Raw genomic sequence first — 26,972 nt, 5'->3', positions numbered from 1 at the left:
TTTTAAACCAAATTAGTTCATTGATATGTTTGTGGTTGTGTTGGCACAGCAGAGCAAGAGATCTGGAATAAAAGCAGCAAGATGCCAGAGATGAGAGGCAGGAACTCCTCAGTGGAAATTAGTACTGATATCCCTGTATGTCTTTTCTCTTGCATGTTAGTTGAAGATTAAATTACAGGGAATGCATGGAAAAAACATTTTTAATACTATTGTCAGATCTTACTCCAATGAGCTGATAAAAAATATTTTAAAAATAAAATAAAATAAAATAAAATAAAATAAAATAAAATAAAATAAAATAAAATAAAATAAAATAAAATAAAATAAAATAAAATAAGCTTTAGGAGTTCTGTAATTTCCAGTTTATTAAAGCACTAATGTGGTTAAAAAAACTAATATATAGACTACATTCATTGTATATGTATATAAATGGACTACAAATACACAGTTGTCCTTTGTCATTATATTATAGTAATGGGAAAAAATGAAAATACTGAGTGAGGACAAAAGCTCCAGGAACAAATGAGTGGAAGGAGGAAGACAAAGTACAGAGCAGAGTGGGATGCCAATAGTCAATAAAGAGATATAACAAAGAAAATCAAAAAAGATCATCTTACAGTTAATGACAAACCTGCCATTTTACACATCAGTTAATATAATTTAATTAGACCAAGGTCTAAGGGCTCAAAAAATAAAGTGAACAGTGCTTCATAAGTTGTAGTTCCTGCTAAAAGGCAGGAACTCAGCAGTGATCACTTCTGCCAGAAGCAGAGAGGGAGGAAACGGAGGTGTCCTCATGCTCTGTGCAAAGAGAGAAGGGCCTTTTGGAAGTGTAACTTCTATTTGCACATTGATAACAGAGACCTCTGGAAAGTGATGTGTTCTTTGTGTGCAGTTTATCATGTATTTCTTAAGAGCCTGCTAGTTCTTTCCATTAGTTTTGTATTTTGCTCTTGCTGACAGCCTAAGTGTTTTTATCACACACAGGGAGACAAAAAATATGCTTGAAAATATTTAACTCATTCTCCTGTATGTACACTTGTAGACTAAGGTCAAAAGGACATAAGCATTCCTTGTGTTTGTAAAAAAAATACTTCTTCATGTCTTTTGCTGCCAAAGCAGGCAGAAAGAGCAAACAAACACAGTGGTGGAAATGTTAGCAGGAGTTAGACATCTTTCTGAAGAAGTAAACAATTCTACAATTCCATTTTCCTCCTAAATTTTCCCAACAGTTTTCACATTTTAAAAAGGACAGAAAATATTGGGGCTTAATTATTTTTTTCTTCAACCCTAATTGTTATACTGTTCTTCTTTTTACACCAAACAGATCTTTTTCGGCAGATGTGTTTGGTCAATTTAATTTTCTCAAAGGCAGTTGGGAGCTGGTCCAACATAGGACAGAGAAGAGCAAGACCCCAATGTCATTTGTAGCTGAAGCAGGACTATTGGGTTATTGTGTACAGCTGCCAAAATCAATAAGACTGCCATGAGCAAAGAAATAGACTTCAGGTCATGCCCATTCTGGCAATAGCTGATGTGAAACATGGGACTTTCTGGCTGGGTTCTGCCACCAGACTTTACTGCCCTTCCAGATATGTCAGGACAAGTGCGTGTGTAATTGCTATTTACCCTCATTCTGTCAGCCTGATTTGAGTGTAAAAGGTGTTACTGCTAAACCAGGTCACTAAAACCAGGCTAGGGAGCAGATCCATGTGAAGAAATGCCAAGAAGCTGGAGGGGGTGATAATCTCTGGTAGAGAAAACAGTTCCAGGTGAGCTTCAAAAACACATTTCTTATCCCAAGGCAGCTGCACCTGAGATGGCATATTAGGCTCAGGTGATCTACATTATAAAATACACAAATAAATGTAGAAAATATGTATATTTTACTGCATTTCCTTATCTTGTGGTTAACCCTTGGTGTCAATATTAAACTGTGACATTATTTAAAAGGGTGATTGAACCTCTGATGCTTGTGAAAGGAGAGCTTTATTTAGCAGGATGGGCTCTGTACAATGAATGAGGCAGTGCTTTCCTTGTGAGGGAGAATCACAAGAAGACAGAATCAGAACTGTGCCAAGCTAATGGGAAGATATCAGGGAGACATGAGAGCAATGAGACGTACAGCTAGTTGTGATAATAATCAGTAACTGATTATTAGAAAGTAAAAGCTCTGTATTAATATGGGTTGTATTAATTACTGAACACTTACATGATTAAATGAAACTGTGTTAAACTAGGATATTTCAAGCTGGTTCTATCCTGATTTTATCCTATGTTTGGTTCTTGCCCATAAAGTCATTAGCTGTTAATGAGGGAGGAAAGAGTGTACAAGTACAAGTGAAAAATCTATGCCAAATGAACAGGAGAGGTAGTTTGAAATCAGAGAAACAATATGCTACTGCCCAGTGCTTTTCTGTTCAGGGAAGTGCAAAGAAAAGCAGGACACACTACGGAATGGAGCTGCTCATCCTAGCAAGCCACCAACGGAAGGTGAGTGATTCTGTGGTGTTCTATCACCTTCAGTTCTCTATGCCAGGTCTGAGCAATAGTCTTCTCTGCTCTACAGGAACACTGTGCTTGTTTCAAACATCATTGTTTTGAGAAAATCACAGACTGGAGAGCTGAGAAGGGCAGAACCAGAGTCTGGAAGCATGCTTCCTATAACAGATTAAAATATTAATTTTGCTAGGAAAGAAAGGACTGCAAAGACATGTTGTGGTCTTTCTATACAGATCAGATGACTCAAAGACAGTGATGAGTTGGTTTTCTGTTCCATGCTACTGCCAATACATCCCATCCCATTCTTCTGGGTCAACTGTGAATAAATTAAACTTTGTATGTCCCCTAGGAATACCTTCTTCCTCTGTCCAGCACCTAACAATGGAGTCCCTCAGGAATCCACCTTGTGGCAGCTACTGCTAACTGAGGCATTCTCTGTCCTCTATCCCTGTAGTTATAAAACCTTGAAATAATTTACCAGTTTTGTACTATTTTTAGAAATATTCCAAATACTTCCAAGTGAAAATGATACAAAGAAAAAAGCTTTTATATAACTTGTCACAAGAGGTCTGACAAAATTCACAGTTATGATATACCTCTTTTCATCAGCTGTCATGTGTTCCTTTATTTGAAGCAATGTTACTGGATTGTGTCCATGAGACATCACTAGAAAGGGATGTTAATAAGAACATCACCAGAACATTTGAGTCATAGCTAAAGAGAGAAACCAAGAACAGACTTTTCAAATAAAAAAAGTTTCACTGGAAATATGTGAAATTAGGTCACAACTGCAATGAAAAATATGGTAAAGAGAATCAAATCCTAGAATGCAGTATCTGAATTCCCTGTGTTGACTGCAATTTCCTCACAAAATTGTTAGATGGAGCATTAACAGAAGATAATGCAAAGTATTTTTCATCCTTTGGTATCTGGAGATAATTTCCAGGGCTATGAATTATAACAGATATTGCCTGGAATAAGAAATTGAGTCTGGAAAATCAAAGGTTATGGACTGTACCCAGGAAATTACTGGAAAAAGCATTTCCTGCTTCTAATTGCATTATGTAGAAAATTCCTCCATGTGCCATGTCATGCCATGGCATGGAGGACTTGGCCCACAAGAAGAAGCAGGAATACTTTGATCTCAGTAATGTGAAAATAATTTCATTTTCTGGTAAGAGCATCAGGAAGGTTTTATGACAAGGCATTGTTTTTTGCATTTTTTTTCCTTTCTTTTTCTGATGATTATTATTTCTTAATTTTTTGGAAATTATGAAATTTATCTTCTAATTGTATAGGCATTAAATATAGCCATGATCTTCCATTACAGAAAAAGAAAATGTTATTCTGAGGGAAAAAATACCTGTGATATCTATTTAAAAAAGGGAATTCCTTTATTACAAACTTATCTGTCAAAACTCACATTCTCAGACTTTGAATTCTGAAACGCACACTAAAATAAACTATAATTTTTTTTTTTGTTAGGGAAAAAAGGTTAAAAATAAAGCAGTTTGTATTCTGGAAAATTGCACATATAAGCAAAAAAGTTTTATGCAGTGCAATATCTTGGTGATGCTCAGTTAAATTAAAAGCTAGCTTTAATTTAGTTGTAAAAACCAAGGATGCATCCAAGATTCAGAAGTTTGGCATAAAATGTAACAATGTGATTTTTAACATGGGGTTTAAGGACAGTCAAGGACACAAGATTTTAATTCTTCTCTTTATCACCCCTCCTCCTCAGTATACAATATAGCTAACATTTTATTTTCCTTATAAAATGACTGGTGCCTCACTGTTTAACATTAACCTACAAACAGGAAATGGAAGAGGAGCTCAGGATCCACATCGCTCAGCCCAGTCACAAGACTGAGAGTAGAGACCAGAGTGGCAGTCATAACTGCAGATAGCATATATTTTTCTGAGACCAGCATCCAAAACAAAAGCTTTAAATGAGACACAACAATAGTTTTAAGTGCAAATCTTACTGGAAAATATAATCAGAACAGGAGGAATTTGCTCGTATACTGTGAAGCAGCGACAGTTTATCCTAAAGGTAGGAGTTTGGAAAAGTATCTTAATCCTAGATATATCAATTAATAATTGGTTAACAATGCACACCCCAAAATGACATGTCTGAGCTCTACAAAAAGAACACAGGAAGGAGCTGAGTTTGTCTGAATGCATGCACACCTGTTACACTGAAAACTAAACCTTCTGATAATGTTTTCATAGTTTTAGTTACTTTCCCATGAAAGTCCTGTAAACTTAAGTTTTTTACACATTCCTTCTAAGAAATGCCTTTTGATGGATGTTTTGCATGACCAGTGTGATTGGGAAGGTGGTAACTTAATTATTCAGTCCCTGGTCAATGTCAAGAATCTATAAATACTGGAGTCAGAAAATAAAGTTACTTCCTTTCCTGTCATACCACTGAGACATGTTCATGCGAATCATTCTGTGTCCTTTAGCGACATACATGTACTACTTTTTATGATGTGAGACAAAATATTTTTGGCTCAGCTATACATGCTAATTGCTAAAACATTTTAATCAAGTGGACTAATTGAGTAAAATTGAGATGCAGGGGAAATGAGACATGAGTTATAATTGGTATGTTTGTTCTGAAGAACTAGAAAGCCAAATCTTGTTGTATTGAAGGGAGAAAAAGACAGGGAGGGAGGGAGGGAAAATCACCCCGCATTTTCCTCTTTTAAAAGGCCCAAGGATTCCTAGTAAAAGTCTGATGCTCATCTGATGTCAAGGAGTGAACTCTGGCTTGAAGTTTCACCTGGAATTTGTAACCTCTGATCTCAGCATCTGTAATGAAACCAGCTGTCTCCTTCATTTTACCAAATACACCTTTATTATGTTTTACTCACAAAACCTGCCTGGCCATAGAGAACAAACTGACCCTGTGTAATTTGAATTAATGCATTAATTGTATTATCTACACTGCTGCAGGTGTGAAGTGGGTAGGAGGGAAAGGTGGAGAGGACCTGCATCCCGGGGGACAGAGGTGGCATAAGGCTTTCTCTGTGAAGTGTGTTTCCAGTTTACAAAAGGTCTGGGATTTCTGCTGTTAGTGGGGAATTTCTCCCTAGCATGAACGAGTGTGTATCTCTCCTGGAAAAAGTAGAAACAAGCCCAGTATTTGGGCAAACCTCTTGGTGTGTGAAGATTAACAGACTACATATGATAGTGGCAGTACATAAAGCCATCCATGGACATAGAACCAAACCAAAACTGTCTCTTTTTTTGTGTGAAATATCAGTTGTTTTTTCTTGTCCTCCTAAAAAGATAAGTATTTTAACGATAAGTCACCAGTCACCATCACTTACTATCAAAAGTCAAGGCTTAGGTTTAATTTTCTTAGCATGTTCCAGCTTGAGGCAGGGCTTCAGTAATTTTCACAGTGTTTAAATTTAATGTCAAATTTATTTTTTTATTTACCTTCACACATTTTTTCAATTTCTGAATATACATTTCTAAGACTGTTATGCTGGATTTCTAAGAAATTTACTGCTGTGTTGCATTAATGCAGGGGAAACCAATACAAGACAAAACTGGACAAAAGTATTTAAATTCTTTAACCTGAGATTCTCATATATTTATGTTTTCTTAATTTTGAGATAGTAACTCTGCTTGAAGTGGGCTTATGGAAATCCACTAGACCTGGAATTCAAATGATATATTTTGAAACCTCAAAGTAAATGGGTGGCATTCATACAATTTCATTTTCAAATTAACGCAGAGTTTGTGAAATTAGTAAATACTCTGCAATGAATAGAGTTGATTTAATGTACACAAATATAAACAAACCCAGACATTTTACAGAAAGTCTAGTGCTGTATTACAAGTCAGATGGTTTCCCTCGAGCAGCTGGTGCAAGTAAATGGTGTGTGTTACATTCACTGATCTAAATTTTTATTTGTATTTTGATTTAATTTTGATCTTTAGTTTTCCTCAATGAAATATAAGCCAAGTAACCCTGCAATTCCATTAGAAATTTCTGACCAAAACCAATTTTCCCCAACATCTCATGAACCAGAAACATCTATTCATTGCTGATAATCATTAAAGCACACTGAAATCAATTTACACTATTAGAGCATGGCTGAATTTTGTCGCACATCATTAACTACACTGCTTGAGAGCGAAGTCAGAAAAATATTCATTTAATTTTGTGCTTTTTGCCATAAAACCTACTTCCTAAAGCCAAGAGCTGAGCGGAATTTGTCGCAGGAGATCAGCGTGTTTCTCTGCTGCCATCTTCTGGCATAAGAGACAGTTCTACAGTTTCCCAATTGTTTTTTTAATACTTAATAGCTTTTTCTCTTGAACAGCATTTTTGTTCATTTTGGCCTTACATGATTTATCTATATAATATATATATAAGTCTTGCAATGTTCTGTCTCGTAGCCACTTGTAATTTGTCTACACGAAAAAGATTTTAGGAGATTTGCAAACATAAAGACTAGTATTATACAACAAATGTCCTTTGTATTACTAAACATTGTATTTCTACAAAAGAGAATACACATATTATTAAATTCAGCTGTTTAATAAATTTTTTTTGCCAATATTTATGCTGTTCATACTTCGCTTTCAGACAACAAATGAACTATCCAGATCCAGGCCTGATTCTGTCTTTAAGTTCTTATTTACTACATCTTCCCATTTCGTATTTTAACAAATAGAATAAAATATTTTCATTATTTTTTAAGCTCCTACATTTGTGATCAAATAGCCCAGTGACATTCTCTTGACGATCCTTCATCACTAAATAACCAGTATTTGAAAGCTATATAAAACAATCTTCCTTTTTTTCCTGAAACTTTGGCTCATAGGACTAAAGTCCATGGAGGCTGAGGTGCCCCGATATCCATCTGAGCACATTTTGAACACTCTTGGACCCAATCAGTGCTGCAGATTAAGAGAAGACAGCTGTTCCAGGAGGCATAAGTGGTGTTGGATCCTCTGCGGGCAGCAGAAGTCCAAGGCAAGACTTGACCCATGATTTACTATCTTCAAAGTAAGGATGCTGTGGCAGGATTTATTGAAAACATGAAATCTGTTTAAACATCTTGCTTAAACTCAGCTATTAGGTGAGTTCACTGATGTACTCATATGACTAAAGCTACCAAACACTTGTAAGGCCTTGGGTCTGGCCACCTTGGGAGTACACAGCCACCATGAGATTGTGCTGCAAGCTAGTAACCTTCCTAAATGGAAATACTATTATTAGCTGAGAACAGCAGCAAGAGAGGAGGAAAAGATTGTTGCAGAGCAAAAGCCATGCCTGAATATCACATCCTTTCCTTAAAGTTGTTTGTAGCTTCCAAGCCACTGAGCTGAGGCTTCCCTTGGGACAGGCACAGGGGCTCCTGTGGCTCAAGTCTGACACAACCACTTCAGAATCTCTAATTGCCCCCTCCTCTGGGAAATCAGACAGTGGTCAATCTGCTTTTTGTATTTTACTCTCTTTTGCAAAGAGTACTCCCATTCACTGATCCATCCTTGATTGAGTATCTGTGTCAGAGGGAATGGTAGCCAAGTATTCCTGAGGTCTGGAGTGAGTCCAGAGAAAGGAAGCGGAGCTGGGGAACGATCTGTGTGATGAGGAGAAGCTGAGGGAGCTGCGGGTGTTTGGAGAAAAGGAGGCTCAGGGGGGACCTTATTGCTCTATATAACTCCCTGACAGGAGGGCGTAGCCAGGTGGGAATCCACCTTTTCTCCCAAGCAACAACTGACAGATCAAGAGGAAGGTCTTCAGCTGCGTCATGGGAGCTTTAGGCTGGACATCGGGAGGGATTTCTCCACAGAAAGGGTGATTCTGCCACTGGAACAGAGCCGTGGTGGAGTCACCGTCCCTGGAGGTGCTCAAGCAAAGACTGGACGTGGCACTTATCGCCGTGGTCTACTTGACAAGGTAGCGTTCGGTCACAGGTTGGACTCGATTCCAACTTAATTCGCCCTGTGATTCTTCCCGCGACACCAAGCAGAGCCCCAGAAGGCTCCTTACGAGAGCGGACAGAGCGTGAGCCACTCCTAGCCCTCACAGCCCGTCACGGACCTCCTTCTCTGGCGCCACGCCAGGGCGGGCCCGGACAGCCCCACGGCCCGCTCGGCTCCGCTGTCGGCGCTGCGGCCGGCCCGGTTGCATCAGCCGCGGGCCGAGCGGCGCCTGCGCCGGGCCGCGCCCGCCCCTTCCCGGGCGGCTCCGCGCGGCCATGGCGGGCGCTGACAGCCAGGTGGGCCCGCGGCGCGGCAGCCCTGTCAGGAGGCGGAGGGAGCTCGGCCTCTTCCCGAGGATTCCCCCAGCTCCGGGGGGCGTTGGGATGTGCCCCAGGGAAAAAGAGAAGGGGGGTGGGAGGGCGCAGGCTTTTCGGGACGAGGAGATCGGGTCTTTTCCGCGGTGTATGGGGCCACGGGGAAGGTAAAGTGCCTTAGGTGTGAGGGACTACCGGGGCATGACTGAATGGTGCTCGGCCTCCGCAGGTGGGCGCTGGAGAAGAGAAGAAAGCAGACTGCGGGAAGAAGAAGATGAAGGAAGGGGCAGGCGATGGAGGGCGGTCGGAGGTGAGCAGCCCCTCGGCCGCGGGGGGAAGAGGATGCGGAGTCCTCGCTGCTGCCCTGCGAGCTGCTGGCATTGCTATAGTTTGTCTTTCCGAAGTATTTTATCAGGCGTTACAGTTACACCTCCGATGGTGTGCCTTGAAGTGCCATTGTTTTTTTTACATTAAGTTGCATGGGTGTAATAGAACAGGTCCGATTCCCATAGCTGGGCTAGGTGATGCTTTTCCCTGTGCCTCTTTGCAGCGGGAAGCAGGCAGCAGATCTCTGAGGGGAAGAAAGCCTGTTTAAGGTGCTCTTCGTCGTTTTCGTCTTCGTGGTGGGTGGACACAGATTCCTCTGACTCCACGGAGGGCCAGCTGCTCGTCAGCAGTGGTCCTGAGCCAAGTGCCTGGCTGTGCCCAGGCGGATAGTCCTGACGTCATTACACGTGTTTAAACTGGGGTCAGTTCCTGTCTGGGTGGCTCAGACTAAAGTGTTCCCTCAGTTTTTTGACCTAATAAGAAGTATCTTATTTTACTTCGAACTTACACAGTCTTTTCTAGCTGGCTTATGTCCATGTATAGTTTATTAGATGGTGTAGCTGTTTGGTAATATATGTGGTTTATTGAACAGGTATACAGTGGTAGAGATTTCATTAAGCTGTAGCCATAGGGTATTATGCCATAATTAATAATACATGAACTGAAACAATGGTGATTATTTGTTACATATAATATAGATACCATCACATAGCTGCTTATGAAAAGTATATCCGTTGCATTAGCATTCTTGACATGATGTGCTATCAGATTAATAATCAGATGAATCGTTTTCCTTTGTCTTTATTATATACAGCTGAATCCCTGGCCTGCATTTATCAATGAGCGTTTAGAGATGTACAATAAACTTAAGGCTGAACACGATGCACTCCTTGCGGAAAGAGCTGCAAATGACAGTAAACCCATTAAAGTTACATTACCTGATGGCAAGCAGGTTGATGCTGAATCTTGGAAGACTACTCCTTATCAAATCGCTTGTGGGATCAGGTATGTTTCTATTCTGTGATACTAAACACTCATTTTCAGACAGTGAGTTCAAGGGGATGAGTAATGTATAATTTCTTTGTCATTTATCTTAGGTCTTCTCAAAGTATTTTGTATACAATAAACTGAAGGTAACCTGTAGGGTTTTAGTTTTGGAGTGCAATTTTCTTTTGCCTTATAAAGATACAGTTTCTGAAATTAAATGAGTATAAAACTGAGGTATTTTACACACATTCTAAAAGCATGTTTTTCCATCCAAGTACTGCTGTTGCATTAAGAACTGGTTTGCTCATAAATTACCTAATGGAATGTTAGCACTGCAAACCAATTTACACTGACCTGAGGAAGATGACTGTTGGGTGATGTTTCAATTGATTACAGAGAAATTTAACAGTATGAGTATTCTTCACTTTTATTTGCATGGGAGATACTTGTTAAAAGGAGTGTTACACATCTCCAGGATACACAGTGAACACTCTGACAGCTAAAATTGCCAAGACTGGGTGATTCCTAAAGATGAAAAATAAGGGGTTTGGGGTTTTTTTTGTTTGTTTTTTCATTACTTTTGTTTGTTTGTTTGTCTTTTTTTTTCTTCCTGTCCATAATAAGGTCCATATCATCAAAACCTTCTTTGCTTCTGTGATTTGGCATCATGAAAAGGGTGTTTTGCCTAATGGGTACAAACAGTAAAGCTAGTATATCAAAAAGGGTATTTGATAACTTTTATGAAAGTGGTATTGCAATAGGGTTGTGAATTCAGCTTTGTACTTGGAGGATACTGCCTCTAAGTCAAATGTGTGTGAAGGTTAAGCACAGTTTCCTTCCCATATGTGGAAAATATAAGTAGGATTTTTAATGAATGTTCAGGACTGGCTAAACTGGTTCTTTATTTAGAATTTATTTATGACATTATGTCCGCTCTGAGGACTTCTAAAGTCTTATGCAAACTGGAGGGCAAACTGGGGTAACTTCTGCTTGCTGATTTCAAAATACAGTATCCCTTCTTAAAATTGTACTTCTGTGTTTATTCTGTAGTCAGGGGTTAGCTGACAACACGGTTATTGCCAAAGTGAACAAGGTGGTTTGGGATCTGGACCGTCCTTTGGAGGAGGACTGTTCCTTGGAGCTGCTTAAATTTGAAGATGAAGAGGCTCAAGCAGTGAGTATCTTTCACCAAAACGTTTTTTGTGTCAGGTTTACATATAACTCAGGCTCTTGGAGTTATGTAAATATTTACTGTGTTCAGAAAATGAAGAAAACAAGTTTGTGTTTTAGGTATATCTGCATTTTCTCTTAGTTCCTTACCAGAGGAGTTGTGGTACTACAGATAATGTACGTTCTGCTGTGTACTTGTAGGCAAGTCTGCTTGCTGTTGCTGTAGTTCTTGTTAAAAATTTATATTTTCAGCCTTCATGTTAATGTAAAGTAGGTCTTTTGAACTGACATCTTCAGCACTGATTTTAGGAACAAAACAGAGTACATAAATGCTTTCTATGGAGAACCATTAAAGTATTGAGTAGACTGCTCTTTTTCTTTGTGTATGCAAAAGTAATTACTTTTTTATTTTGGTTATTTAATCAGATAAATGTGCACAGCCAGTAAATTTGTGAATAGTCTCTTGAGGAAAAAAAAATCAGTTGGTAGAAGAAGCTGTCAGTCAAACTTAACACAGAAGTCTTACATTCAAACTTAGGGTTTTCATATTGGCTAAATGACAGCTCCCAATTTATGATTTCAATTTGTGCTAACCAAGACAGTGCTTAACTTCTTGAAGTTAAGAGATTTGGTTTTGTCAAAACCTCAGATGTTCTACAAGATGGAGTGTGCAGGATTTCCCATGCATAAGATTCCAAGATTAGAACCACAGCCTTATGTTGAAAGCACATCTTTTGATCATGATAAAGATCTAATTGATTAAAGTTTGTAGAAATAAATGTTTCTGAATTTAGCTTCTTGACAATAGTTACATAATGTCAGCAATAGTTGAAAGTAAGAATTGTTTGCTACGGAATACAAGTTTTCCGTTTCCACAGTTTTCTGGTGGAAATGCTGCTTTTTGGAAACATGGATGCTGAGGATGAGAGTGCTGCTGGGCAGGTCACTCCTGTTATAACAACACACTGCTCTAATGTGGGATGTGCTTCAAGCATCCTTGGAAGCAAGTGTTTCAGAAAAGGTTTTAATTAAAAAAATTGGAAATATATTGTGTGTATTCAGACTGATCCCTTCTTTTTTTACTTCTGTTAGGTCTACTGGCACTCAAGTGCTCACATAATGGGTGAAGCTATGGAACGAATCTATGGTGGCTGTTTGTGCTATGGCCCACCGATAGAAAATGGATTTTATTATGACATGTTTCTTGAGGAAGGGTAGGTTTTGTATTTTTCTTTTTTTAGGAGCTGGGAGTGGGTGGCAGTCACAGCAAAATTTCTGCTGTGTGCTTGTTCCTAGAACAAAGTCATATGTACTGCTGCAGATGGCTTTGGTTTTTTCCAGGATGTCCCAACCACAGGTTCGTGCATTGCACCTGGATCACAAATTGCAAATGAAAGCAAAAATTACTCACTTCTCCATGTATGTTTATTTTAGGGGTGTATCAAGCAACGACTTCTCTGCTTTGGAAACATTGTGCAAAAAGATAATGAAGGAAAAGCAAGCCTTTGAAAGACTGGAAGTTAAGAAGGAAACACTGCTTGAAATGTTTAAGGTGGGCTGTTATAAAAGGTTGTTTCTAGCCTCATGCAATCAGTCTGTTAAGTATTTGTAATTTCAGGGCGTGTTTTTTTAGTGGTAGAAGAAAGTGTATCAAATTAAATTTTTAAGATGATATGTTCTTAGAAACTCACTTGTGATATTTAAAAATAAAGAGAAAAAGAAAGTAGTTCTTAGGTTCTTGGAAGTAGGCATTCTGATTTTCTAAAACTGTGAGAATGCTCATTCTTCCCTGGGGTGATCTAACTAAGTTCTGTGAAGCCATATTCTTTATTTACTTCCCAGAAATGTAAATCTGCAGCATATTGTGTATGCAGTTATGTTGTGTTATCCAGTCTGTGGTGATACTGTGACTGCGTATGTTGCTGCTGCATTCAGAAAGCTTCATAAAGCAGTTTTTAGAATAAGGACTTCTATTCTAAAAGAGTCCAAGCAACACTAAAACCTAACCCTTTCTCTCTAGTATCTAACTGCAAATAATTATTTGGCATTCCCAAGATAGATGTTTATGAGTTTTCACTATTAGGACATCAAGAGAATCATAGCATCATTCAGGTTGGAAGGTGCCTCCATAGGTTTCCAGTCCAGACCCCAGGAGATGGGGTCAGACATGGAGACACTGAGGTCAGACCAGGTTTCCTGGGTTTGTCCAGTTGGGCCTTCACAACCTGTGAGGACCTGCACAGCCTGCTCTCTGGGCACCTTGCTTCACTACTGTCTGTCCTCCTGTCAATCTCTTTCACAGGCCTGTTCTGATGCAACATGGCATCATGTTTGCAAATAATTTAAACCGTTGGCCACTTCTCTTTTTTTTTATAAAGGAATTAACAAGTACATTTGCTGCTTTTCTTCTCAGTATAATAAATTCAAGTGTCGCATTCTGAATGAGAAGGTCAATACCCCAACTACTACAGTATACAGGTAATTATATATGGATCATAATATTACTGGATTTATGGTTCTAGGATTAAATATACCAAATTAATGCTTTCCTTTTCTTAGGTGTGGTCCCCTGATAGATTTATGCAGAGGTCCTCATGTCAGACATACTGGCAAGATAAAGACCATAAAAATTCATAAGGTAAGTGCCGTCTTAGACAGATGTTTTCACTGCCACACTTCAGGTGCTTTGCTGTCTTTGGGCTTAGTCAGGAATGTACTGTGAAGTGGGTAACCTGGCCAAAAACTTGGTGTTACGTACTGAAAATGTTGTATGCTAGAATGGTACTCAAATGTGAAGCCCAATTAGGTGTCCAGGACCTGCACAGGAGTGTCAGTTCTGTTTAAGGTTTGCCTGAACTGTGTCAATTAGAGTTGATAGTTTTTGCTAAGCTGATGGTTGCAGCTATTACTGAATAAACAGTTGGAACAGGGTAGCTATGAGGCAGATAGGCTTTTAAAAAGGACAAGACCTGAAACCATTTCTACTTACTGTATTTACCCTTAAGGATTTTTCCAATTTGTGCTCTGAATTTCACATTAAATTTCTCTTCATGCCTTTGTTGTTCCACAGTAATGATTTATTAATAATTGCATGCCTTTTCACGGCCAGTAGAAATAGTAAAATGTGGGGGCTTCTCCCTTTCTTCAATGTTTCATTTCTTTTTGCATGCAGAATTCTTCTACCTATTGGGAAGGCAAGGCCGATATGGAATCCCTCCAGAGGATCTATGGAATTTCATTTCCAGATACAAAAATGCTGAAGGAGTGGGAGAAATTCCAGGAGGAGGCTAAAAGCAGAGATCACAGAAAAATTGGGCGGGTGAGACAGCTTTTCTGGTGTATTTCAAAAGCACTGTGTGAATATTAAATTGAAAGCATCTTAAAGACATCCTATACTTGCTGCCACAACCAAGGTGTGACACTATTTTATTTTCAGTTGGATTGTGAAGTCAACTGCTTTTCTCGCAAGCATCAAAGTCCTAAAATAAATAACTTTTTAATGCTGTAAACACAATGACAACCTTATTGTACACATTGGTCAGAACAGAATATAAAGACTTCAGTCTGCAGCCCATGAATGCTCCAGTCTGCAATGCTCATTCCTACAGTTTGCTGCAGCCTGTTCATGCAGTTATTTCCTTCTGCATGACTTCAGAATCTGCAGTATACAGCTGTGTTTTTCAGTTGGCTGGTTTTTGGGTTTGTTTTTTCAGATGGAAACCCCTGTCAGATAGGTAACTGATAGTTCTGGACAGGGTTAAAGTGCGGCTCGTACATCATGACAAAATATTGAAGTATTCCCCGTATGAAGACCGTAGGTGTGTGCACAGTTTGTAACAACATGAACCAGCTGTAGTTCACACATTCCATTCTAGTGCAGATAATTAGAGAGCGGCAGAAGCAGAACAAGACATTTACTTGTCAATGTGCAGAGGGAGCTGTGGGGGCACAATTGGGAGTTCAGTATAAAGTTTTGGCACATAAGTAATGATTTCCTTCCCCTGTAACTGCTGACAGACATAAAAATACTAGTGAAAATGCATCTGGCGTATTGGATATTGCTTTTTTCCCATGTTTTTATTTTTGAAACTGATTAGTGATGCCCAGTCAGTAGCAATTCATTTGAGAATGTTAAGTGAAAAAGTTAGGGTGCAAATACTATGTTTTTAAAGTAATATTTTCCTGCAGGACCAAGAACTCTTTTTCTTCCATGAGCTCAGCCCTGGTAGCTGTTTTTTCATGCCGAAAGGAGCTTATATTTATAACACATTAATTGAATTTATACGGGTAAGTGATATCTTTTGGAAATCTAGGAGAAATTGGGTAATTTTAAAAAAATACTTAACAGCATGCTACATTTAACAGTATTAATAGCCCTTCATTATAAGTTATTTTTTAGTTGTGTAAGCCATGGAACTAAAGAAATGTTTCTTTCTTTCATTGCGTTGGTCTTATCACAATCTCTGCAAAATTATGTTTTTTCAGTACATTATACCTGTAGTTAAAGTTGTGATAAAGGTGCTTTGTCACAGGAATTCTTCAGTATCTAATAGCAGGGCTAAGCTCACACTACTGCTGTTCCATTGATGCATATTGATTTGTTTTAATAAACATACATAATTTGATGTTGTAGACCTATTAGTTTGGAAAATACACACAGGAAAATAATTCTGATCTTCCTGTGGTAATATTTGAAGTATGTGTCTTTACTGTATATTTGGGCTGCAGTGTAATATATCAAGGATCCTTGAGTAATTAGAGGCTGCTGCATTGCTTGCAGGGAGGAGACTTGTTCTTGCAAGAAATTGTTTGGGGGAAGGGTGGTGAAAGGGATGTATGCTGGCACACCCAATTTGAAGTTTTGTCTTCCTTTCTCCCTTCTATATGGCATCATTCTTATATTTCTGTGACAGTAGATCAGAGCCTGTGCTTACCTTTGCTTTCTTTATTACTTATTTTATGTACTGTGCCCATTTCTAGAGTGAGTATCGAAAACGTGGATTCCAGGAAGTTGTCACTCCAAATGTTTTCAACAGCAAACTGTGGATGACTTCAGGGCACTGGCAGCATTACAGTGAGAATATGTTTTCCTTTGAAGTGGAGAAAGAAATCTTTGCTCTGAAGCCTATGAACTGCCCAGGACACTGGTAAATAGATAGCAAATTCAGTTTACCAGAGATGGTGCTGACTGAAAAAAAAAAAAACCAAACAAATCCACTCTGCTTCCTTTGCCTCTGTAAATATAAAGAAGGCTACCTTCAGCCTTAATCATTTTGTCAGGAATGATGTAATTACGTGTCTTGCTGTCTACATGCTTTTTTCACTTGAGACACTGAGAAATGTCGTGTCATTTTACTATCATTAGAGTGACCCCGTCATTACAGGGGCATTGCCAGTTTTGTGGCAGTTCAAGCATTCAGCTTCTAATGCTCAGTTTTGGGAGCTGTTTTATCTCCTCTCTATGAGGAGGGGAAGGCCCACCAGCTTTAAAGGGAGATTGTTTTCCTGACAAATGTAGGTAAGACTGAAGGCTCTATCAATCAGATTGCACTGATTGCCTTAGGGGCATGTGCTTCAGCACTGGCTGCTTCTCCCTGGGTATTTGCAAATTTTAAGTTCTCAATGAGCTTTAGGTAACAAACTTTTCTTTCAGCCTTATGTTTGATCATCGCCCGAGGTCGTGGCGTGAGCTGCCTTTGCGCTTGGCAGATTTTGGTGTCCTGCATCGCAATGAACTGTCGGGAGCTCTCACAGGACTCACCCGAGTACGCCGGTTCCAGCAGGACGATGCTCACATCTTCTGTGCCATGGAGCAGGTGGGGGCTGCTGATAAATGAAACTGGGTATTATAATCAAGTAAACTGAAATTTCAGTATTTGAGACTTGATTTCTATTGTCATCAAGATTGAAGAGGAGATAAAAAGCTGTCTGGAGTTCTTGCGTACTGTGTATGATGTCTTTGGATTTTCGTTTAAACTGAATCTCTCCACTCGTCCTGAAAAGTACCTGGGAGATATTGAAGTGTGGAATCAAGCTGAAAAGGTAAAACAGTAGTCTTGTTCTTTTCAATGATGTAAGGCTGTCTCTTCTGTAAGAGCTTACTGCCTTCTGGGAGGTATAGTGAAGTTGGGCTGGGCATGAGCAACGTGACTTGGCTAACTGCCTTCAGTTCACTCTAGCTGCTATAAATAGTTTGCTCTCAGTATAGAGGCAGTCTCCATCTAAGCATCAAATGAAATCTTTCTCCTTGTCTCCTTTTGATAATTAAAAAGGAGGAAGAGAATAAAATCTGAGAGCCCCTGTAATGGACTTAAAGCCATCTTCCAAAAGTGAGGCTGAAAGGGATGGAGTTGGTCACTGCAGGTGTAGTACTGGGGAGAAGATAGGGCAGGAATAGACATTCGGTGTACCAGGGCAGATTTCATGTCAGCACTAACTACAAACTGAATTTTGTATAAAAAGTTCTTGTATCTCAGCTGGTGCTTGTTTGGCCTCTTCCGAAATTAGTGCATTAATTTTGTGTGTTTAAATTTGGACACAATTTTTTTTTGTTTTTTGCTGGTCCTCTTCCAGAAGGTCTTTGGTGGTTCCTCTTCCCTTTTTCAGAAAATAAATGTGTTTCAGCAGTAATTGAGAAGTAGTGGGAATTTGGAATCACCTATTTGTAGTAGCTGGCTGTCCTGAAACTATAATATGTAAAGAAATACTGTGTGTGTTCTTTATCTCCAGCAACTTGAAAACAGCCTCAATGCCTTTGGTGAGAAGTGGGAGTTAAACCCTGGTGATGGAGCTTTCTATGGACCTAAGGTTAGTGTGATGCTAACCCCTAGCTGGATTTGGCTTTCAACTCTGTTTGCATAAGGCAAAAGGCTGGGATGAGGAAGAAAGCAATTTTTTTGTTGTTATCCCATTTTAATATGCTGTCTGACTGAAATTCTAGGTTTTTCCAGATACATAAACTCTAACATACTTGAGAGAGAAATAATCTTCTGTTTTCCCGGTTTTCACATAGTTTTCACTGCTTTAACACTCTTAGTTAATTTAACATGAATAAAATATTTGCTGCTTAAACAGCTGGCTGGTTTAGTGGGTGAAATGAACACAAGGTGGCACTGTAAGACCTGTTTTAGCAGAGCAACTTCTGCATTGGAAATAATCCTTTCACCAGTGGGTGAATCCTAAATCAGGAGAAAACCAAAAGTAAACTGATTGGTTAAACAAATTTTTGCTCCTTTACACGGTTTCAAGTTGCATTGAGTTGCTGGTGGGTTTTGGAAGTTTAAAAATCTCCATGCATTGATCATGAAAATTTGTTGGGTTTCCTAAGAACAGTCTCCTCAGTTTGGACAGATTAAGTAGGGCTTTTTAGAAGTGTCATTGTTATCTGTGCACGTAAGGACACAGAGCATTATGAAATGGCTTTTAAATCTTTCCCTAATACACCTATGTTACATTTATATTTGTGTTCTCATCTAGTAAATGTTCATCTCATTTGTGTTACCACCTAGTAAGCTGGTTCTGATTTCTCTATTTGTATGCCACTTGAATCAGTTTTGGTTTGTGTCTTGTAGGTAAAATGTGTTATAGCAGCTGATATTTAATAATTTCCGTATTTGATTGAAGGAAGACAAATATACAGGAACCTTTATTAACATTAATCTTACACTTGCTCTTCATACAGTCTGGATTTGAAATTAAGTTGTAAATAATTTATTTTGATTAGAAGCTCTTTGGTGACAAGCTGAATTCCAATTAAGTGAATTCTGGATGCAAGATTAAAAGACATCTAGATCTTGAGTTGTTAAAACACCCATGTTTTTGTTTATTAAATAAAGTAAGACATACTGCCTCAATATATAGCCTGATACATGCTGGTAAAATGATAAGTAAGTTAGCAACTTAAGGTCAGGAGCAAAAAATAAGGTCAGGACACTATAAGTCTTCTTTTTTATAAGCCTTCTCTGTCTAAGTTGTATCATAAGTGTACTTGGGATTTAAGTGTTAGATACAAAAGAACAGGCTTGTTGTGTAGGTCAGAGCAAGTGTTACTGATCCATAGGAGTTCCTGCTGGTAAGTGGGCTATTTAACAGATTCTTGTCCCGTGTCCATGCCCTGAATTTCTAACACAAACTACAAAGTCTTCAAATATTGCATAATAAAGAAATGTAAATTTGCCTCTTTGAGGCTGAAGAAATTGCATTTGTGGGGAGACATGTTCAGTCCTGCATTTACCTTCTGCTGTATTCACTCAGTGAAAAGGCCCATGAAAGTTCCAGACTGAAACTCACGAAGTATAGTCTGAGACATTAAGTGTAGTTCTCCCCTGATATATTATCTCTCTAGTTACTCACCCTGTTTTAGCTCTAGCATCTTTTGCATCAGAATCTGCAAATCACTTAAACCCTAATGAAGACTGAAGTAAAACTACGATGTTTAAAATTGCATAGAATTCCTCTGCATTGAGTGAAACTTCCCATCTCAGAACAATGAATTTGCTTTCATAGACAATGAATTTTCTTGTCTCTTAACTGTAAAAGCTTTATGTCTTTTTGTTTCTCAGATCGACATTCAGATTAAGGATGCCATTGGCCGCTACCACCAATGTGCTACAATTCAGCTTGACTTCCAGTTGCCAGTCAGATTTAACCTCACCTTTGTCAGGTAAGCACAAGGGCTGGTGGTTTTAATTGCTGTGTAATCTAACTTCAGTGACACTTACAGGCATAAGAAAAATAAACAAGAAAAAAACTTTACAAAAGTTTTTCTTTACAGCCACGATGGCAATGACAAGACAAGACCAGTTATCATTCACCGGGCTATCTTGGGATCTGTGGAGAGAATGATTGCCATTCTAACTGAGAACTATGGAGGCAAATGGTAATGTTGAAAAGTTACTATCCCAGTTCAAGCAAACTCTTCATATATGAGAGAAATTAGCCCCAAGTATTGGAGATTCAATGTGGTTTGTTTTTATCCTGTGTTTGCTAGGGTGACATGCCTGGGAACAGCACAGGGTAATTTTTTCTTAACTGCCTTCCTTAGAGATGAAATTATTCAAGATATGGTAGATTCTACATGATACTGCCAATGCAGGTGCAGCATACAGCTAGTCAGTCCACAGCTTAAGCATCCCAACTGCTTTTGCAGCAGGACTGTGTTGTAGAGTCATTTATGTAGATGATCTGCTTTACCTGTGTTAATAACCCAGTGGGAGTGACCCCTCTGATTATGACAAGACTCAAAAGTAAAGGTTTTCCTGTACTTAGTTAGGAATGAGCTCAATCAATTAGTCTTTGTTACTGTCATAAAACACAGCAGCAATCTTCCAGTCAGCAAGTGCTCATGCCCACACTGTAATCCTTTTAGACACTAAGTTCTTTTGGAGAAATACTGTAATGAATATAGGGCTCTCATCACCTCTGAACCCAATCTGTGCAGCAGGCTTTAAGAGTCTCTTGTGTAGATTTTGTTCCTCTCTGTAAATAGTATTTTTTGTACTGAAAAAACACTGAAAGGTGTATAAACTTGTTTTGTTTATTGAAGGCCACTCTGGCTGTCCCCACAGCAAGTAATGGTGGTACCGGTAGGACCAGCGTGTGATGAGTATGCCCAAAAGGTGATGTATATGGTTTCAGGGCTTTGTTTTCAGTATATTTTACTGATCTGAAATACTTAGTTACTAATGATCAATAGTATTTATTTCAGAGATGTATTCCAAGTCTTTGCATATTACATTGAGTAATTTTTAATATCACAGTGATATAAAATTAGCTGCCGAAGTTGTAGTTCTCTTAAAGATTACCTGAGTAATATTTTGGATATGTGAATAACAAATGTTGATCTTTGTGAGACTTTTATTTTTGGAAAACTTAGTTTTTCTCTTGCTTAAATCTGTCCTACCCTTTATATTCTAATCCCCCATGGACATGTGCCTCTTGCAGAGCATTAACAAAGATGAAAATGAGTCTTTGCATGTTTAGCATCCAGTAAACCTTTGCCTGTAGTTCTTTTAAAGCACATTATATATAAATAAAATAGTCTGCAAAATTAAAAAAAAAAAAAAATCTCTTACAATCAGTAAGCTCCACCATCCTGTTGCCTTTTACAGTATCAAATCACTACTCAGCCCAACATTAGATGTTCACATCACTGCTTACTTGTTTATTGTGTAAATAGTTGCATGATAGCCAATGTATTTTAGTTTCATGAATTGGGCTTATCTCCAAAACCTGAACCCATGACAATGCCTTTGTTTTAGGGTTCAGATAATCTGAAATGGTTTAAATCTACAAATCATGGGTAGTTCAGGGTCATGAATATCCAGTACTGACAGTTTAAATATTTTTTTCCTTAGGTCAGGCAGCAGTTTCATGATGCTGGATTTATGGCAGATGTTGATGTAGATCCTGGGTGCACACTGAACAAGAAGATCAGAAATGCTCAGCTTGCACAGTATAACTTTATTCTGGGTAATGTATTAGTTTCCTTGTACTGAGCAGACCCTTTTGTTACAGGATTTGATCATTCTGTGAGCAAGGCAGAGAGTTGTAATCACTGGTTTAGGTCAATCTGTTCCTAAGAGCCTCCGCTGCAGAGAACCCCTCCTGCTGACATCATAGGCATTCCTGGCTTGTATAACTGTCCCTGAAGGGAGATCACTGTGATCCGAGGCATTGTTGATACTTTTTGCTGTGTTCTGGTCAGCGGTATGGGGATAGATATGAAGTCTCTTGTCCTTTATCAGTCAGATTTTAAGTGATTTTCCATCCTCCCAATAATTTATGCTCTTGCTTCTGCTTTATCAAAAGAAATATGTTTTCATTGCATTCAGCTGTGGTACACTTCTGAACTTGGCATGCATGCGTAAGAGAAGCCTATTTCAGAGTAAGAAATAGAGCAGGAAAAATTAGAAACTCATCCTGAAGTACATGATTTGAAGCGGCATGTTAGTCCTGTTGTGTGAACTGGGGATCCAGCATTGGCCTTAAAACCATCTGGGATCCATTAAGAGTAGAAGGCCCTTTGACAGAGAAATTCTGCTCTTCAAGTAATGACAGAATTGGGGAAAAAAGGTTAATTCCTTTGCCTCTTGATTGTTTCTAGTTGTTGGCGAAAAGGAGAAGGCAGGTGGAACAGTGAACATCCGCACCCGAGACAACAAAGTGCACGGGGAAAGAACCATTGCAGACACGGTGGAGAGGCTGCTGCAGCTGAAATGCTCTCGTTCCAGACAAGCTGAAGAAGAATTTTAACACCATCTGTTCTACCTGGCATACAAAGAATTTGTAGTTTTCCTTATTTAGTTAACCAGAGTTTTTGTTCTGAGCCAGATTTGAAGTATATTTCACATTTGGACCTCTTGCTTATTTTAATGGGGATCTTTCTCTAGTCAAAAAAATCAAAAATTTTTATATAAAAAAATCAAGTTTTTCAAAAAATGCTGACGTTTCCTGGCTTCTAACCAATGAGATGTGAAGCAAGATGAAATGACTTTCTGTGACTGCAAGGGAATATTGAAACATTAATTAAGGGTATCTATGACATTCTAACTGCCCTGTTAAGAGTAATACACATTTTGATAACAAATACTTTTCATGCCAGTTTAACAATAGACCTCAGGCTTAGGAACCAACTGGGTAACCATGTGCTGCAGCAGCAGCTTCTGGAGTGTCTCCATGAGCGAAGAAAATTATACCTTACCATCCTGTCTCATGGTCTATTACCACTTGATATTGACTCTCAGAGCTCCCAGTCAGATGAACAGGGACATGAACAGAGGCCTCCTGCTTCCATTGTGGTTGTTACCTCTGGCAGTGCCTCAGCTCCCAGAGTGTGAGGCATTCCTGACTCCACAGTGGGGCCTTCTGCCACAGAGCACAGGGCTGCTAACCAAAGCCTACCATGCCCCTTTCCAAAGGCAGTCTCTGAAATGTGCTGGCTCTGCAGGTAAGGTCCTCAGAGCTGTAAAAAGGGGATAACACTGTCTGGAAAAAGCAGGGCACAGTAGGGCCAAAGAAGCAGCTGAGGAAACCAGTAGTATTAGGAACAAAGGGTGTTTCTGTTCCTGTCTGAGCTGTCATTACAGTAGGGGCATCTGTCACACAGAAACAAGAATGTACTGAACAAAACAGATAGTGATTATTTCTTTAAGACAAATGCTACTTTTCACTTTAATAGGTACAGTCCTATCCATGGCACACTTCCTTCCCAAGCCTCTAGCGTAAGGCATCACATAGTTAGCAGCCCTTCCTATCTTATTGCTGAGGGATCTCATATATTAATTCTGGGTTTGGTTTGGGATTTTTCTCTGCATCTGGCTAACAAGGGGCAAATATCTGTCACTGACAAAAAATAAAATCTTGATGTGAAGTTTTTTTGCATCTTTATCATTTTATTAACTAACTTGAACAGCTTCAAAAGGTGGTTGATAACAGTTCATTTAGAAAGAAAAAACAAAGCTATTCCTACAGCCAAAGCAAAGATCAGACAAGTCTGAGTACAGGTTTGAACTCTCACCTTTTGAAAACTTCCATGTCCTTCCTTTTCCATTATTGTCTGGGCAGAAGCATTTCATCCTGGCTTTTCTCACCTATTTTACTCAGGGGTGATGGTCACATTTTATCAGCATTTGATCCCTTAGTGAATTCAGACTTGGTAGACTGTAACCCCAGCAATTTTCAGCAAAATCTATTTCATCCTCCTTTCATTCATGGAGATTAAAGGTTCTATCTAACTGCTGGGGGGAAGAGGGAGTAATTGATTTTTCACTGTCTTGCTGCCTTCAGAGTTACTTCTGTGAAGGTTGTTATTTTCTGTATTTTGCACCTGCTTTACTTTGCTGAAAAGTGGCTGTTGACCATGCAGTCACTGCAGTGGAAGCAGATGTTGGCTACCCCTGGGGCAAAAGGACTTACACAACTGGTGAAGCAAACCCAGTGTGGATACCAGTGGCTCAGGGTAAAGGAGACACTAGCTCTGTTCCTGTAGGAATTGTGCTTCGTACTGCCTTTCCACTGTTGTATTGATTTTCAGAGAGCTCTCTGTTCCTTTTTCTGGGGATCCCTGCACACACCAGTATTAAACTGCCCAGAAACTTCCCAGGATGTGTAATGAGAAGCTGGTGCTGTGCAGCAGCAGCTGCTGCTGTTTATGGCACAGCAGGTGTCAGTTTTGGAGAGGTTGTGCTGTTAAATACCAGTAGAACAGTGGGTATGTACTATGTGCATACATCTCTAGAAACCACCCAAGGTGTGGTTCAGCACAGCACAGAGCCCCTGCAGGGTGGTGGCAGGACTGAGGTGCCTGCCTCCAGATCAGGTCAGCGCAGTTCAGCTGTGGATATGCACAAGTAGAGCTGCCCCTGAAGCTGTGCTTCCCCCAGCGCTTTCCCTGCTTGGGTAGCAGCCTTCAGCAGTGCTCCTGCTGGCTGCATCTGGCTTACAGACAACACCACAGGAGTTAAGGGCCATAAATCTTCCTCAGCAGCTGAGGGCTAGTTGAGCACATGCCAACCCAAGATATGTCTGGTATGCAAATATTAATGTGTATCAGTTGTCTTATTTTATAAATAGTTGACAGCTGAGGGCATGTTGGGCTCTGCTTTATGGCAGTGGGCTTCATGCCAGCATGTCCCCTTGAGTAAGGATTCTGCTCAAGGGTAATCCTTGAGGCTGGGAGAATCCTTGCCACCACAGAATCTCAGCAAATGATTAACAGCATGCTAAACTGAAATACTGGCTAAGTGCTTCAAAGGATGGACTGTGCACATGTAATCCTTTAGGCAGAAGCTGTTCACTGAGTCTAGGACTAAACCTGGATCCATCTGCACTTAGACTCCCCTCAGAAAGGAACTTTGAATTCATGGGGATCCTCCTGGAACCTCATGACTCAATGGCAAATAAGGTCTCTTCAACAATTTTTCCTGATCCCATTCTCTATGCAGTGAAAATCAAGTGAACCTTGCCACTGAATCTTGCTAAAACATCTACACATCAAACCTCATTAAATCACTATTTTACATTAATAAACACAATGCTCTTTCTTGGTTACAAGTGAAGTGCAGTACTTAACTGTAGCACTGGACAGGCGCAAGCATCACATTCTCTCCCTTGGTTGAACCAGAAATCCTCTGAACAGTGGCTTTGGTCACTGCTTATCATCCTTAGCAGGATAAGCTCCCATCAAAGTACTGTGTGTGTCTCCTAAGGCAGGATGATGCAGTTTGGTGTCATAGATTGATGGTGGGACCACTTGTCAAGCAGGAGAGAAGCTTTTATATAATTTACGCCAGGGCTTGGGAAGGCTGAAGGCCACCTCTCCAGTTTGGCAGCACTTGTTCCAATTACCAGCATTAGGTAAGAGAAATTCAAGTCCTTTGCAATTTGCTTTTCAGTCTGTATTTTCCTAGGCAAGTTTTCATGGGCATTTCCTGTCGGGTATCTGGTAACGTACATCTCCAACTTGGCTTTACTTCACAGCAAATTTAGTTTCACAGGACCACTGAGTATGCTGAGTTGAAAGGGACCCACATGAATCATAAAGTCCAGCTCCAGGCCCTGTATAGGACCATCCCCAAAAGGGCCGCCTGAGAGCATTGCCAAATGCTTGTTGAGCTCTGTCAGGCTTGCTGCTGTGGCCACTTCTCTGTGGAGCCTGTTGCAGTGACCAGCCACTTTTTGGATGAAGAACCTTTTCCTAATATCCAGCCTAAACCTCCCCTGACACAACTTCAGGCCATTCCCTTTGGTCTTGTCAAAGTCACCACAGTGAGGAGATCAGTACCTGCCCCTCCTCTTCCCCTCTTGAGAGAGTTGTAACTGCAGTGAGGTGTCCCATCAGTCTCCTCCAGGCTGAACAAAGAAAGTGACCTTGGCCACCCCTTGTATGGCTTTCTATCCAGACTCTTCACCATCCTCACTGCCCTCCTTTGGACACTCTGTAATGGTTTAACACCTTTCTTGCACTGTGGCACCCAAAATTGCCCCCAGCACTCGAGGTGAGGCCACCTCAGCTCAGAGCAGAGCAGGACAATCCCCTCCCTTGCCTGGCTGGTGATGCTGTCCCTGATACCCCCAGGACAGGGTTGGCCTTCCTGGCTGCCAGGGCACTGCTGGCTCATGTTCAACTTGCCATGGACCCACAGCCCCAGATCCTTTACCAAGGCACTGCTCTGCAGCATCTCCTTCCCCAGTCTGTCTGTACATCCAGGGTTGTCCCATCCCAGATGCAGAGTTCAGCTTTTCCGCTTTTTGATCTTCATGCAGTTGGTGATTTCCCAGTCCTCACATTTGTTGAGGTCTCTCTCCAGGGCCTCTCTGCCTTCAAGGCAGTCAACAGCTCCTCTCAGTTTTGTATCATCTCTGAACTTGCTTAGCATCCATTCCAGTCCTGCTTCCAAGTAATTTATAAAGATGTTGAAGAGCAGAGGGCTGAGGATGGAGCCCTGTGGAACCCACCAGTGACAGCCCACCAGCCTGATGTCACCCCAGTCACTGTAACCCTTTGTGCCCCACCCATGAGCCGGCTGTTCACACATCACAGAAAGTGTTTGTCCAGCTGTGGCTGGACATTTTCTCCAGAAGCATCCTGTGAGAGACAGTATCAAAAGCTTTGCTGAAATGCAAAAAATGAGGAGGCACATGGAATGACAGGGAAGATACCTTATTTATAGATGATCCAACTATATACAAATAATGTATGGCAGTAATTTCTGCATC

The 26,972-nt window shown here is 39.9% G+C and overlaps 1 protein-coding gene across 2 annotated transcripts; it reads left to right on the top strand.

Moving 5' to 3' along the window:
- Positions 1–8,409: 8,409 nt before the first annotated feature.
- On the top strand, positions 8,410–23,625 carry TARS1 (threonyl-tRNA synthetase 1). Of its 2 annotated transcripts, none has more exons than XM_058826578.1 (19): positions 8,410–8,431; positions 9,001–9,081; positions 9,913–10,103; positions 11,136–11,259; positions 12,348–12,469; positions 12,690–12,807; positions 13,669–13,733; positions 13,815–13,893; positions 14,428–14,574; positions 15,444–15,542; positions 16,236–16,402; positions 16,909–17,071; positions 17,160–17,297; positions 17,985–18,062; positions 19,817–19,917; positions 20,029–20,133; positions 20,800–20,872; positions 21,611–21,725; positions 22,360–23,625. In XM_058826578.1, the coding sequence occupies exons 2-19, from the start codon at positions 9,046–9,048 to the stop codon at positions 22,506–22,508; spliced, it is 2,070 nt and encodes a 689-aa protein (XP_058682561.1). In that variant the 5' UTR covers positions 8,410–8,431; positions 9,001–9,045; the 3' UTR covers positions 22,509–23,625. The 2 variants fall into 2 exon arrangements, with proteins under 2 accessions (XP_058682561.1, XP_058682560.1); XM_058826577.1 differs by lacking the exon at positions 8,410–8,431 and adding an exon at positions 8,661–8,753.
- The last annotated feature ends 3,347 nt before the right edge of the window (positions 23,626–26,972 follow it).

This window comes from Poecile atricapillus, chromosome Z, assembly GCF_030490865.1.
Source record: "Poecile atricapillus isolate bPoeAtr1 chromosome Z, bPoeAtr1.hap1, whole genome shotgun sequence".
NCBI lineage: Eukaryota > Metazoa > Chordata > Aves > Passeriformes > Paridae > Poecile > Poecile atricapillus.
This window is presented reverse-complemented; position numbering and strand designations above follow the sequence as displayed.